Below are 13,157 nucleotides of genomic sequence, written 5' to 3' on the forward strand. Positions count from 1 at the left end.
ACCCCAGCTCTTTGGCCAAGGCAGGAGGATCACTTGAGACCCCATCTGCACAAAAAAATTTAAGAGATACTGATAACGTGACTCGAATTATCTATTACTGAAGCACATCATAAAGTGATGGCCTTTAAGAGCAGAACGAAATCCATTCCCAAAATGGACCAGTTCAAATCTCTTCTCTCCTATCTGAAACCCAGTCCTGTCCCCAGCGTTCCCACACGCAAGTCTGAGTGGCTCAGGGAAGGCCGTGGGGAGGGACGTGGCCTCTCCTTCCCTGCTCCTCCTCTCCCTGTTTTGGGCTCTAACTCTCCAGTGACAGGGACGGGAAGGAGTGTGCAGGGTCACCATGTGGGGCTCACTGGCCACTGCTGCCCCTTCTCTCCACATGCTCCAGTGCTCCCATCTTCTACCCACTGCTCCTGCCTCTTCAGTGAGGACCCGCTTTAGGGAGGAGATGCCCCCATCATCGTGAGTGGGACAGCTCTCGCTTGGGATGCCACACTTTGCATAAGCCTGAAGGGTCACCCCGGCCTCCACAGCCCCCTTCTTCCAGCCGGGGCTGCACTAGTGGGTGCTGGGACCAGGCCCACCTTCACTCTTGCCTCAGGGATCCACATGGCACAGGCCACAGCCCAGACCTGACGGGAGATTTATGAGCTGGGCCACATTACAGGCAAACACACATCCCTAATCATGACAGACGCTTCCTTTCAGCAACAAGGAAGGGGAGGCTGGGGGCCTGGGATAACAAGGCCAGGAGGGGTATAAAAGCCTGAGAGCCCCAAGCACCTCGCACACTCACACACTCACACTCACTCACTCACACCTCCCCCAGCTCACCTCCTCCACACCCCAGCATGGCCACGTCCACCATGTCCGTCTGCTCCAGCGCTTGCTCCGACTCCTGGCAGGCGGACGACTGCCCAGAGAGCTGCTGCCAGCCCCCCTGCTGTGCCCCCAGCTGCTGCACCCCGGCCCCCTGCCTGACCCTGATCTGTACCCCAATGAGCTGTGTTTCCAGCCCCTGCTGCCAGGCTGCCTGTGAGCCCAGCCCCTGCCAATCAGGCTGCACCAGCTCCTGCACACCCTCGTGCTGCCAGCAGTCTAGCTGCCAGCCAGCTTGCTGCGCCTCTTCCTCTTGCCAGCAGGCCTGCTGTGTGCCCATCTGCTGCAAGTCCGTGTGCTGTGGGCCCACTTGCTGTGAGACTTCGTTATGCTGTCAGCAGTCTAGCTGCCAGCTGGCTTGCTGCACCTCCTCCCCCTGCCAGCAGGCCTGCTGTGTGCCCGTCTGCTGCAAGTCTGTCTGCTGTGTGCCCACCTGCTGCAAGTCTGTGTGCTGTGTGCCCATCTGCTCTGGGGCTTCCTCTCTGTGCTGCCAGCAGTCTAGCTGCCAGCCAGCTTGCTGTACCTCCTCCCCGTGCCAGCAGGCCTGCTGTGTGCCTGTCTGCTGCAAGCCCCTCTGCTGCAAGCCCCTCTGCTGCAAGACCGTCTGCTGTGTGCCCGTCTGCTCTGGGGCTTCCTCTTCATGCTGCCAGCAGTCTAGCTGCCAGCCGGCTTGCTGTACCTCCTCTTGCTGCAGACCCTCCTCCTCCGTGTCCCTGCTCTGCCGCCCCGTGTGCAGGCCTGCCTGCTGCGTGCGCGTCCCCTCCTGCTGTGCCCCCGCCTCCTCCTGCTGTGCCCCTGCCTCCTCCTGCTGTGCCCCCGCCTCCTCCTGCCAGCCCAGCTGCTGCCGCCCGGCCTCCTGCGTGTCCCTCCTCTGCCGCCCCGCGTGCTCCCGCCTGGCCTGCTGAGGCCTCTGCTCAGGCCAGGAGTCCAGCTGCTGCTGGGCACTTCCCCCAGGCCCAACCAGGCTCAGGTCTTGATCTGGCTTAGGTGGCTGCCCCCACCTGGGGACAGGTCCCCATGTCTCCCCTGTGCTGAGGTGACCACCCTCCTTGCTCCCAGGAGCCCCATCCTCGCTGCTCCCCAGCTGCTGCCTCCCAGCACTTACCCACCTGCCTGCTGGGCCCCCGTCCTCCCTCCCAGCTTCTCTGTCCCGGGTCATTTGGCCTCGACCTGAGCCTGTCAGCACCTCTTCCTGCTCCCAATAAACTCTCCTTGGTTACCAGATTCTCTCCTGTGTGCTCCTGGTGGGGGGACACATGGTTTGAGCTGACATCGGTCTCCTCCAGCCATGACTCTTTCTAGGAATGAGTGACTTAACCTAGAAGTCACAAGAACAGTGGCCTAACTCCTCCAGGGGGTCACCAGGTGGGACTCACAGCCACACCAGGAAGGCTCAGTCCCGGCTCAGCCCCCATGCCTGGGTCTTCCTGAGCCTGGTCATTCGCTGCCCTGCGCTGGGCCGTGGGGCTCTCCAGGCCCCAGGACCGCTGCACCCACTGTCCCACCTGGGCGAGCCCACCCTGTAGAGTCAGCTGCCGGGAATCCGGCCTGGGATGCCCGCGCCGCAGCCTCCGGGCCTGGTCACCCTCCCTGTGTGCCGCCCCCTAAGGTTCTGCCCATTTAGCAGAAACGAGAGGGGAGAGTGAGGGGCGGCTGCACCTGCGTGGGAGACAGGGGCCTCGGTGGGGCTCAGTGGGGACATGGAAGGGGCAGAGGGACGCATAGGATGCTCCCAGGGACTCAGTGGGGACAGGAGCATCATGAGGGTGGGGAGGGACACGCAGGATTCCACTGCCCAGCTTGTCCTTTGGGGGGACCAGGCTCCATGGGGTATAGGGATGAGGAGCCGGGACTCCTGCAGATGACCCAGGGTGGGCACAGTCAGCGATGCCCCCCATCTCTCTAGGCTTGGTCCATGCGGGGAGCATGAGCTGCCTGTGATGTCCTGTGGGAAAGGCCATCAGTAGGGACGGTGGTGACATCAGGCCACGCATGGGGCTCCGCCACCAGGGGTGGGCGCAGGGCAGTGAGCCCTCCGTCTGTGAGACCAGCTCCTGCAGGCCAGCTGCAGAGACCAAAACCCTGACGTGAATGCCCGCCCCGGGATGCTCAGACGTCCACAGCCCGGTGGATGTGGTGCTGCCATGGCTGTGGTCAGAACGGGTGCAGGAACACCAGAGAACGCGGCCTGGAGCCCAGGGGGAGGCCCCGCGTGGTGCCGCCCAGTGCCCTCAGTGGCTCGGCTCTCAGCTCCCTGCCCTCCGCGCCGACGGCTGCCAGGAACGTCCACTGCCTAAGCGCACGGCCGCCACACTGCTTCCCGGGCACATTCCTCGCCCGTTTCCTATCACGCTCTTGGTGTTTTTCTTGCAGATTTAGGGCTCGGGATCCTCTGTCCATCACATGCACTCCAGATATTTGTAACCCATCACTGCTTCTGTACCGCACAGTCCCTGAGACTGGAAGCCGGTCTAAGTGTGCTGATGCTGGTTCCTTGTTATTGCTCAGATTTAACTTTTGCCTCATTTGCTGATAAGACTTGTGTGAGGTGCGACGCATTAACCTTTCTCTTCCACCAAAAGCCAACTGTCCTCTTTAAAAGTGAGTTTATTCTCTCCATCTCCCATCTGAAGCATCTCTTTTGCCTGGTAAAAACGGTGGCATAGTCTACTTCTGAAATCTGTATTTTGTTCCATTCATCTCTTGATCTGTCCGTGCACCCACTCCAGACGTTTTATCCGTGTTACTCAGCTTCGTAACACATCCTAGCAGCTCGTAAGGAAGGCGCCGCTTCCTCATTTTTTAAAAACATTGGTTCTAGCTTGTATATATACTCTCCTCACTTAATTTTAGAAAGCTTTTCAAGTATTTTTAAAACTGCTGCAATTTTGATTGGGATTGCATTGAGCTTTTAAATATTTAGGAGGAAACTATAATTTTTAATATTGCCTTCCAGTTACATAGTGAAATTGGTCCATTTAGAATTTTATCATTTTCTTCTACAGGTCTAAAATATTCCTATTTGGATTAACTCCTAGGTGTTTCAGAGGCATGTTTTACCAGTGGAAGTGGGGGGCAGTTTTCTATTACGTTGTCTTAGCATATAAATCTTCAATATAATACGTGTCTGTGTAAATTATTCACACATACGCTGTCTTCCCATCAAGCCATGTTTAGCCCCTGACCTTTGCAAGTCCTTTTAGTAGTTCTTACGATTTGTCATTGATTGTCTTGGCGTTTTCTCTGCAGATGAGCTCATCGTTTGAAAATAAGGAGAATTTAACTTCTTATTTCCAGCCTTTACAACTCCCGCTTCTATTGTTTCTTTTGTCGCAACATTACTTTGAACACCCAGAATGATGCTGAATAAATTAAGAGAATCCCTAACGGTTTCTGCTTCTGTGAGAAGGAGTCACAGGCTCACCAGTGCACGTGTGGTTTGCTGTGGGCTTCGGGTAGAAACCTTTTATTTTTAAACCACATCTTTCTATTTCTTTTTTTGCTGTGAATTTTCACTTATTAGAATCAATAAGGAATGTTTTGAGGGGGATGGGTGGATTTTAGAGATGTGTGGTGCCTGAGGCGGAGTTTCTAAATCTCCCTAAATCCCAAATAGAAACAGCCAGAATCCACAATGTACATGAGGCCTCACTCTTGGTGTGACCCACATTATGTGGGTTTGGGCAAAGGTGTAATGACACGGTTTTGCTGTTAAAGCATCACACAGAGTTTCACTGCCCGAAAGATCCTCTGTGCTCTGCCCAGTCGTCCCTCCCTCTCCTCTGCCCTTGGCAACCACTGATCTTTTCAGTCTTCATAGTTTGGCCTTTTCCAGAAAGTCATGTGTTTGGAATCACACAGTACGTAGCCTGTTTGGATTAATTTATGTCACTTAATAATATGCATTTAAGGTTTTTCCATACCTTTTCATGACTTAATAGCCTGTTTCTTTTTAGCATTGAGTAGTAACCCACTGTCTGGATGCAGCACGGTTGATTTATCCATCTGCCTACTGAAGGGTATCTCAGCTGCATCCAAGATCTGTCAGCTATTCATAAAGCTGCTAGAAACACCTTTGAACAGGCTTTTGTGTAGACCTAAGTTTTTTAACTCATTTGGGTAAATACCAAGGAGCATAATTGCTGGATCCTAAGAGTATTTTTTGTTCTGTAAGAAACCACGAAACTGTCCTCCAAAGTGGCGGTGCCCTCTTGCATTCCCACCGGCACTGAACGGGGGCTCCCGCCGCTCCTTGTCCTGATCAGCATTTGGTGCTGTTGGGGTTTGGGATTTTGGCCTTTCTTACAGGTGTGTCGTAGTATCTCATTATTTTAATGTTCAACTTTCTCATGACGTGGGATGTTCAGTATATTTTCACGCGCTTCTCTGCCACCTGTAAACCTTCCTTGTTGAGGTATCTGTTCAGGTCTTTTGCCCACGTTTGTAACTGGGTTGTTCATTTTCTTATTGTTGGGCTTTAAGAGTTATTTTTATATTTTGGACAACCACTTTTATCAGATATATCTTTTGCAAATATTTTTTTCCCAGCCTGTGGCTTGTCTTCTCATTATTTTGCTGTTCTATGTCAATTTTAAAGAAAGCTTCAGGCCCAGACTGTCCACTGGTGAATGTAATTATCAAAACACTTAAGAAAAAAATGAGAATTCTATGCAATCTCTTCATAAAATAGAAGACAGAACACTTCACTACTCATCTCAAGAAGTCAGCATTACTCTGACACCCAAAACAGATAAAGACATCACGTAAAAGGAAAGTACAGACCAATATCCCTGACGAATATAGACACAAAAATCCTGAACAAAATATTAGCAAGTCAAGTAGAACATGAAAAGACTAATACGTTACAACCGGATACCTCAACTGGTATCTCATACTTAATGTAAAAATTAAAATTGATCAAAGAAAAAAACACAGGGGGAAAATCTCTGTGACCTAGCATCAGGCAGATTCAATACCAAAAGCATGACCTAGAAAAGATAAAGGCTGATAAATTGGACGTTTTCAATATTAAAACTTTTATCTTCAAAAGACGCTTAAGAAAATGCAAAAGCTAGGCACTAATGGAACATATTTGCAAATCACACATCTGACCAAAGTATTTATATCCACAATATATAAAGCATCCCCAAAATTTAACATCAAGAAAACCTAATTTAAAAAGAGGGCCTATGGGCATGGTGGAATCCCAGCACTTTGGGAGGCCAAGGCGGGTGGATCACCTGAGTTCGGGAGTTCAAGACCACCACTCTGGCTGACATGATGATACCTCATCTCTACTAAAAAATATAAAAACTAGCTGGGCATGGAGGTGGGCACCTGTAATCCCAGCTACATGGGAGGCTGAGGCAGGAGAATCACTTGAACCCAGGAGGCAGAGGCTGCAGTGAGCCCAGATCGTGTCACTGCACTCCAGCCTCGGTGAGACAGTGGGACTTTTCTTTTCTCCAAAAAGAAAACAATAATAATAAAAATGAAAAAATAAAAGGGGGTCTGAAAATGTAGTGTTTCTACATTTTGCCGAAAAAGATGCACAGATGGTGAATAAGCACATGAAGGATGCTCGGTATGACTACTCATTAGGGAAACACGAATGAACGCCACAGACACCCACATGCCTGTTGGAATGGCTGCGATTCCAAAGACCGACCATGGCAAGTGCTGGCAATGAAGGGGGAGCAGAAACACCCACCCACTGTTGGTGGGAATGTAAACTACCACATCCACTCCAGCAAACACTTTGGCAAACGGGCACATTAAATATTTTGAGCACATCACTAATCACCAATTACAATGGCAATTGCAACAGTTACCACTGCACACTTATTACAACAACTAGTTTTTTGTTTTTGTGTTTTGTTTTTTTAACTTGCAATATCAAGTACTGGCAAGGATGGATGGGAACGAGAACTCTCATGCATTGCTGGCAGAAATGTAAAACAGCACTGCCACCGTGGAAAACAGTCTGGCAGTTTCTGATAAAGTTAAACAGACACTGACCATATGATCCAGGAATTCCACGCCTGGGTATTTACCCTAGAGAAACGTAACTCATTACCATGCCCAAAACTGTACACAGGCAATGTTTGTAGAAGCTTTGTTCATAATCCTCAAAACAGGAGACAAAACATCCTTCAATCATTGAATGAATAAACAAACTGGTACACCCATACAATGGAATACTGCTGAGCAATGGAAAGCAATACACAACTGATACACAGCACGATGTGGAGGAATCCCAAGCGCATTTTGCTAAGTGAAGCAAGTGGAACCTGCCAGGTGGCATACTGCATGATTTTATTCGGTATTCCACACACTGAATGCCCAAAGTACATGATATTCTAGAAGAGACATGAGTGAGGGAGGGGCTGGCCACAATGAGTCAACCCGAGGGGATTTTTGAGGGTGCTAGAATTCCTCTCTCTGGCACTGTGGTGGTAGATACAGGATTCCAGGCACTTGTCAAAATCCATGGAACTGGGGACCACTAAGGGTAAATTAAATGAAGAAGGAGAAAGAGGGGGAGGGGGAGGAGGTTGAGGGGGAGGGGGAAGAGGACGAGGAGGAGGAGGATTACTCATTGTTACTTGGTTCTATGAGGTTAAGGGAAGCAGGCGTACTTTCTCTCCCTGAAGAAGTTAACAAACTAATCTTGGCTGATTTTTTTTTTTTTGGAGGGGGGGCTTCTTTCTTGTTCTTTTTTGTATTTTACTTTCTTTGAAGTTGCTTTTTGTTTTGGGGCACCATGTGCTCTGAAGACATATTCATAGTTGCGTTGTGTGAAACTTTAATCTCCCCTACCCCAGATGATTTAGCAGCGTTCTATATTCCTAGGAACTTTCCTGCAGACTAAGACTTGGCTCAGGTGTCTTTGGACATGCAAATTTCCCAAGCTGCAGTAGGACACCCATCTCTCTGGAGGCTTTGAGGGTTTTTCTTTATGTTTGGTGTTGGAAATGCCACCAGCTTGTCTAGACGTGCACCATTCTCCATTCAATCTGTCCCATATTTGATAAAATTTCAAATCTGAAGATGCTTCTTTTCATTCCGTGCTGGAGAGTTTTCTCCTGCTGCTCCCCTTTGCGCTCTTTCTGGAAAATCTCATTTGATGAACATTAGATATTCTGGAAGAATCACGTTCTCTCACGATTGCTTCCGCATATTCCGCCTCTGTCATATTCCGCCTCTGTCCTCCGCGCTGTGTGTGGGACTTTCTGTCTCTTCCGTTAACTCCTTGTCGCCTGCCCTTCAGCCCTTCTCTGCGTGCAGTGCTTCTTCAGCTCTCGAGCAGCGCTCATCAGAAGGACCCGGCGCTGCCCTGGTGCTCGGTGCCCTGTTGCCCAGCCAGAGACACTAGGAATTCCCGTCCCCTCACCTGCAACATGACACAGTGCAGAACTTGAAAGACAGGTTGCGTGCCGAGGATACGTCTTCCCTGAAGTGTTTGCTAACAGGGATCGACACAGGCTGCAACCCTAACCGCGTATTTTACAGGCTTGGGAAATACTGTTGTGTAAATAAACGAGAACTAATGAGGACTTCCAGGACCCAGCTCAAAACTGCAACAAGGAAAGGGAAGACTCGTGGGGCCTCCAGCTAAAACAACACACGCCCTGGCCAGATATAAAAGCCCAGCTGCCCACGACACCTCAGACACTCACACACACACTCACTCATCCACGCACTCCCCCAGCTCAACCATGTCCGCCTGCTCCAGCGACCTGAGCTACGGCAGCCGCGTCTGCCTGCCCGGCTCCTGTGACTCTTGCTCCGACTCCTGGCAGGTGGACGACTGCCCAGAGAGCTGCTGCCAGCCCCCCTGCTGCGTCCCCAGCTGCTGCGCCCCGGCCCCCTGCCTGACCCTGGTCTGCACCCCAGTGAGCTGTGTGTCCAGCCCCTGCTGCCAGGCGGCCTGTGAGCCCAGCCCCTGCCAATCAGGCTGCACCAGCCTCTGCCTGCCCTCATGCTGCCAGCAGTCTAGCTGCCAGCCAGCTTGCTGCACCTCCTCCCCCTGCCAGCAGGCCTGCTGTGTCCCCGTCTGCTGCAAGTCTGTCTGCTGTGTGCCCACCTGCTGCAAGTCTGTGTACTGTGTGCCCATCTGCTCTGGGGCTTCCTCTCTGTGCTGCCAGCAGTCTAGCTGCCAGCCAGCTTGCTGTACCTCCTCCCCGTGCCAGCAGTCCTGCTGTGTGCCTGTCTGCTGCAAGCCTGTCTGCTGCAAGCCCGTCTGCTGCACACCCGTCTGCTCTGGGGCTTCCTCTTCATGCTGCCAGCAGTCTAGCTGCCAGCCGGCTTGCTGTACCTCCTCTTGCTGCAGACCCTCCTCCTCCGTGTCCCTGCTGTGCCGCCCCGTGTGCAGGCCTGCCTGCTGCGTGCGCGTCCCCTCCTGCTGTGCCCCCGCCTCTTCCTGCTGTGCCCCCGCCTCCTCCTGCTGTGCCCCCGCCTCCTCCTGCCAGCCCAGCTGCTGCCGCCCGGCCTCCTGCGTGTCCCTCCTCTGCCGCCCCGCGTGCTCCCGCCTGGCCTGCTGAGGCCTCTGCTCAGGCCAGAAGTCCAGTTGCTGCTGGGCACTTCCCCCAGGCCCAACCAGGCTCAGGTCTTGATCTGGCTTAGGTGGCTGCCCCCACCTGGGGACAGGTGCCCATGTCTCCCCTGTGCTGAGGTGACCACCCTCCTTGCTCCCAGGAGCCCCATCCTCGCTGCTCCCCAGCTGCTGCCTCCCAGCACTTACCCACCTGCCTGCTGGGCCCCCGTCCTCCCTCCCAGCTTCTCTGCCCCGGGTCATTTGGCCTCGACCTGAGCCTGTCAGCACCTCTTCCTGCTCCCAATAAACTCTCCTTGGTCACCTGATTCTCTTCTCCTGTGTGTTCCTGGGGAGACACATAGTTTGAGCTGACATCGGTCTCCTCCAGCCATGACTGTTTCTAGGAGTAAGGGCAGTGACCTAACTCCTCTGGATGGGTCACCAAGTGAGACTCCGGCCACACCCAGGAAGGCTCAGTCCCTGCTCAGCCCCCTCGTGCCCTGGGTGTGGACAGGGCTGGGTGGAGACTCCCTGCCAGAATCCTCCTGGCTGTGGGGCCAGCTTTCCCTTCCCAGCCAGCTCCCTGCCCCACGCCAGGGCTCCCTAGTGTTCCTGCCATCACGGGAAGGAGTTTGCCTTTCCTTTGTCACTTACTGGCATCCACATATCACACCCTCTTTCTGAAAGCCTCCAGTTGGGAGCATTCCCTCTCACGGGAAGGGAGGTGAGTTCGGGTGGCCGCCTCCTACCATGGAACCCAAGGGGCTGGGCTGTCCTCTCCCCTCCCCAAACAGCCAGGTCCGTGAGACCCAAACCAGGACAAGTGGTTTGTGCTGAATTGAATGTTAATTAAATATGCAGACCGTAGAGGGTGGTTTCACTTCTTTAGAAAAGTGGCTTTCTAGAATATGGCTTCCAGTTTTACACAGGCAAAGACTTGCTAAAATATATACGCAGTCAGGCGTTGCTTAATGACTGGGTTACGTCTTTGAGGAATGCGTGTGTTACGAGACATTGTCATTGTATGAACGTCACAGACTGTGTTTACACACACCTAGATGGTGCAGCCCACTGCACACCTAGGCTCTCTGGCTCCTAGGCTTACAGCCTGACGGCACGTCGCTATGTAAATGCTGGCCATTGTCGACTGGAACACAGTGTGGCCGCACATGGCTGTATACGCTCTGTTTTCATCCCTGCTTTACCTTTCAGGCTTCATCACGTTCAATTCTATAACTGCGTTAGGCTAGGAATTAATGGAATTTAAATGGCAGCTACGTATAAGCCAGTACTTTGTTTCACGTAACCCAAGTAGGAAAGGAACCCACAAAACACTGAGGTCTCGCTGGACACTGTGTGTCTATACTTTTTAAAAATTGTGGTAAAATACACATAACATAAAATTTGCCACGTACGCTATTTTCAGGTGTTCAGTTCAGTGGCATTCAGGACATTCATGCTGTGCAAACATCACCACCGTCCATTTCCAGAACTTCTTTGTTCCCCCCCAAACTGACACTCTGCACCCATTAAACACTCACTCTCCATCACCCCCCAGCCCCAGCACCTACCACTCTATCTTTTGTCTCTATGAATCTGACCAGTCTAGGGACCTCATATCAGCTGAACAGCCCCAAGGTTCGTCCATGTTGTAGCGTGTGTCAGCATTTCCTTCCCTTTTTATGGCTGACTAATATTCCACTGTGTGGATGGACCACACTGTGTTTACCCATCCATCCGTTCATGGACACTTGAGTTGCTTCTAGCTTTTGGCACTTGTGAGTCAGCTACTATGAACATGGGTGTACAAATATCTCTTTCAATTCTTTTGAGAATGGACGCAGAAGTGGAACTGCTGAATCATTTGGTAACTCTGTTTTTAAGTTTTTGAGGAACTGCCACCCTGTTTTCTACAGTGGCCGTACAATGTTGATTCCCACCAACAGTGTGCAAGAGTTGCAGTCTCTCTGCATTGTCGCCAGCATAGCACATTCTGCTCTTTGCACATTAGGCATCCTAGTGCATGGGGGCACCTTTGCTTTTACCAGGGACCCGTGCTCCTGACTGAGCCAGTCCCGACCGCCTGGCATCAGCCTTGCCCCTGGCCCAGCGGTCCCACCCGCCTCACACAAGCCCCACCCCCTCATATCAGCCCCACCCTTCACACGCCAGCCCCGCCCCCTCGCCAGCCCCGCCCCCTCGCCAGCCCCGCCCCTCGCCAGCCACGCCCCCTCGCCAGCCCCGCCCCGCACACCAGCTCCAGCCCTCCATCACCCTGTCCCTCCTCATTTAGAGGGCTAGTTAGAGGGTCCCACCCGCCCTGCCCTGCCTTTCCCCGGCCTCGCCCCTCCAGCCAGCCCCTGCTCGTCTCACCACCTGTGCCCACCTGCCCCGCCCCGAGCCGAGCCCTCCCCGCCCGCGCTGAGCCGGCCTGCTCTCCGCAGAGGAACGAGTACCTGCTGACCGTGGTGGCCGAGGACAGCGACCTGCTGCTGCTCGGCCTGCGCCTCTCGCCCTCCCAGCTGCACTTCCTGTTCCTCAGCGAGGACGTGGCCGGGGCCTGGCAGACCCGCGTGTCCTTCCGCAGCCCGGCCCTGGGGGACAGCCGCTGGCACACGCTGGTCCTGGCTGTGACCGCAGGCGTCTTCTCCCTCACCACGGACTGCGGCCTCCCGCTGGACATGTAGGTGCCCCCGCGGGGAGGGCGCCCCTGCGGCCGCAGAGCCCTGCCAGGCCGGCCGGCCGTCGGCCATGCTCTCAGAGCAATACCTGTGGGAGCTGCCCTGGGCCAGGAGCCGACCGGGGCCAGGAGCTGTGGGCTGGAGGGGCTTTTCCCGTCCCTTCTGTGAGCAGACCGGGAGCCACCGCTCTCCTGTGGCCTTAACGCTGTCCTCTGATACTTGCAGAATGGCCGATGTGCCCTTCCCAGCCACCCTATCGGTGAGAGGAGCTCGGTTCTTCATCGGCAGCCGGAGGAGAGCCAAAGGCCTATTCACGGCGAGTATGGAGGGGCTGCCCTCCCAACACCCGCGCCCGTGGGATAGGGCTGCCCCGGCCGCTTGTCCTGCTCCAGCTGAGCAGGTCCCCAGATGTGCTAACCGGAAGGGAGGGCACCAGCGTGCCTGGAGTGTCTACCACAGGGCCTTCAAGCTTGCTGTTTCCTCTTTCTGGCACCCTCCTCCCTGGTAGGCTTGGGTCCCGACCCAGCAGTCTTCTTCAGGCTGCCCCCACCAGGCTGAGCCAATGCCCACACTGCACCCTGCAGCCCCTTCCCCAGAGCTGCCGCTCCTCGGTAATGCTGACTGCTCTCAGGCCGGCTGTGTGTCTGCTCGGCGCCTATCTCTTCACTCGAATATGAGCAGGGACCTCACTCCATGAGGCTAGAGGCTGTTGTTCCCTGCTGGGCTCAGTGTCTAGGGCCATGTCTGACACATAGCAGCTGCTGAATATTTATCAATGCATGCTTGGACAGACGGATGGATGAGTGGATGGGCGGATGGAGGGATGGACAAATGGACAGATGAATGGATGGATGGTTGGGTGGATGAGTGATGGATGAATGGGTGGATGGCTGGATGGAGGGATGGAGGGGTGGATAGATGAGTGATGGATAAATGGGTGCGTGGATGGGTGGGTGGATGGAGGGATGGGTGGATGGAGGGGTGAATGGATGGGTGATGGATGAATGGGTGGATGGATGGAGGGAGGGATGGAGGGGTGGATAGATGAGTGATGGATG

At 53.7% G+C, this 13,157-nt stretch overlaps 3 protein-coding genes across 3 annotated transcripts; all 3 read left to right on the top strand.

Moving 5' to 3' along the window:
* The first annotated feature begins 804 nt into the window (after window positions 1-804).
* On the top strand, window positions 805-2,125 carry LOC104651342 (uncharacterized). The gene has a single exon (XM_010338366.3). The coding sequence runs from the start codon at window positions 855-857 to the stop codon at window positions 1,785-1,787; it is 933 nt and encodes a 310-aa protein (XP_010336668.2). The 5' UTR covers window positions 805-854; the 3' UTR covers window positions 1,788-2,125.
* Window positions 2,126-8,566: 6,441 nt separating this feature from the next.
* On the top strand, window positions 8,567-9,744 carry LOC104651343 (uncharacterized). Its single transcript, XM_039480447.2, has one exon. It carries the CDS (start codon window positions 8,601-8,603, stop codon window positions 9,423-9,425), a length of 825 nt encoding a protein of 274 aa, XP_039336381.1. The 5' UTR covers window positions 8,567-8,600; the 3' UTR covers window positions 9,426-9,744.
* A 1,264-nt stretch (window positions 9,745-11,008) lies between these two features.
* On the top strand, window positions 11,009-12,776 carry LOC141582073 (thrombospondin-type laminin G domain and EAR repeat-containing protein-like). The gene is made up of 4 exons (XM_074389489.1): window positions 11,009-11,056; window positions 11,863-12,101; window positions 12,325-12,603; window positions 12,731-12,776. The coding sequence occupies exons 1-4, from the start codon at window positions 11,009-11,011 to the stop codon at window positions 12,774-12,776; spliced, it is 612 nt and encodes a 203-aa protein (XP_074245590.1).
* Window positions 12,777-13,157: the final 381 nt, after the last annotated feature.

The sequence above is a fragment of the Saimiri boliviensis genome, chromosome 18, assembly GCF_048565385.1.
Source record: "Saimiri boliviensis isolate mSaiBol1 chromosome 18, mSaiBol1.pri, whole genome shotgun sequence".
NCBI classification, from domain to species: domain Eukaryota; kingdom Metazoa; phylum Chordata; class Mammalia; order Primates; family Cebidae; genus Saimiri; species Saimiri boliviensis.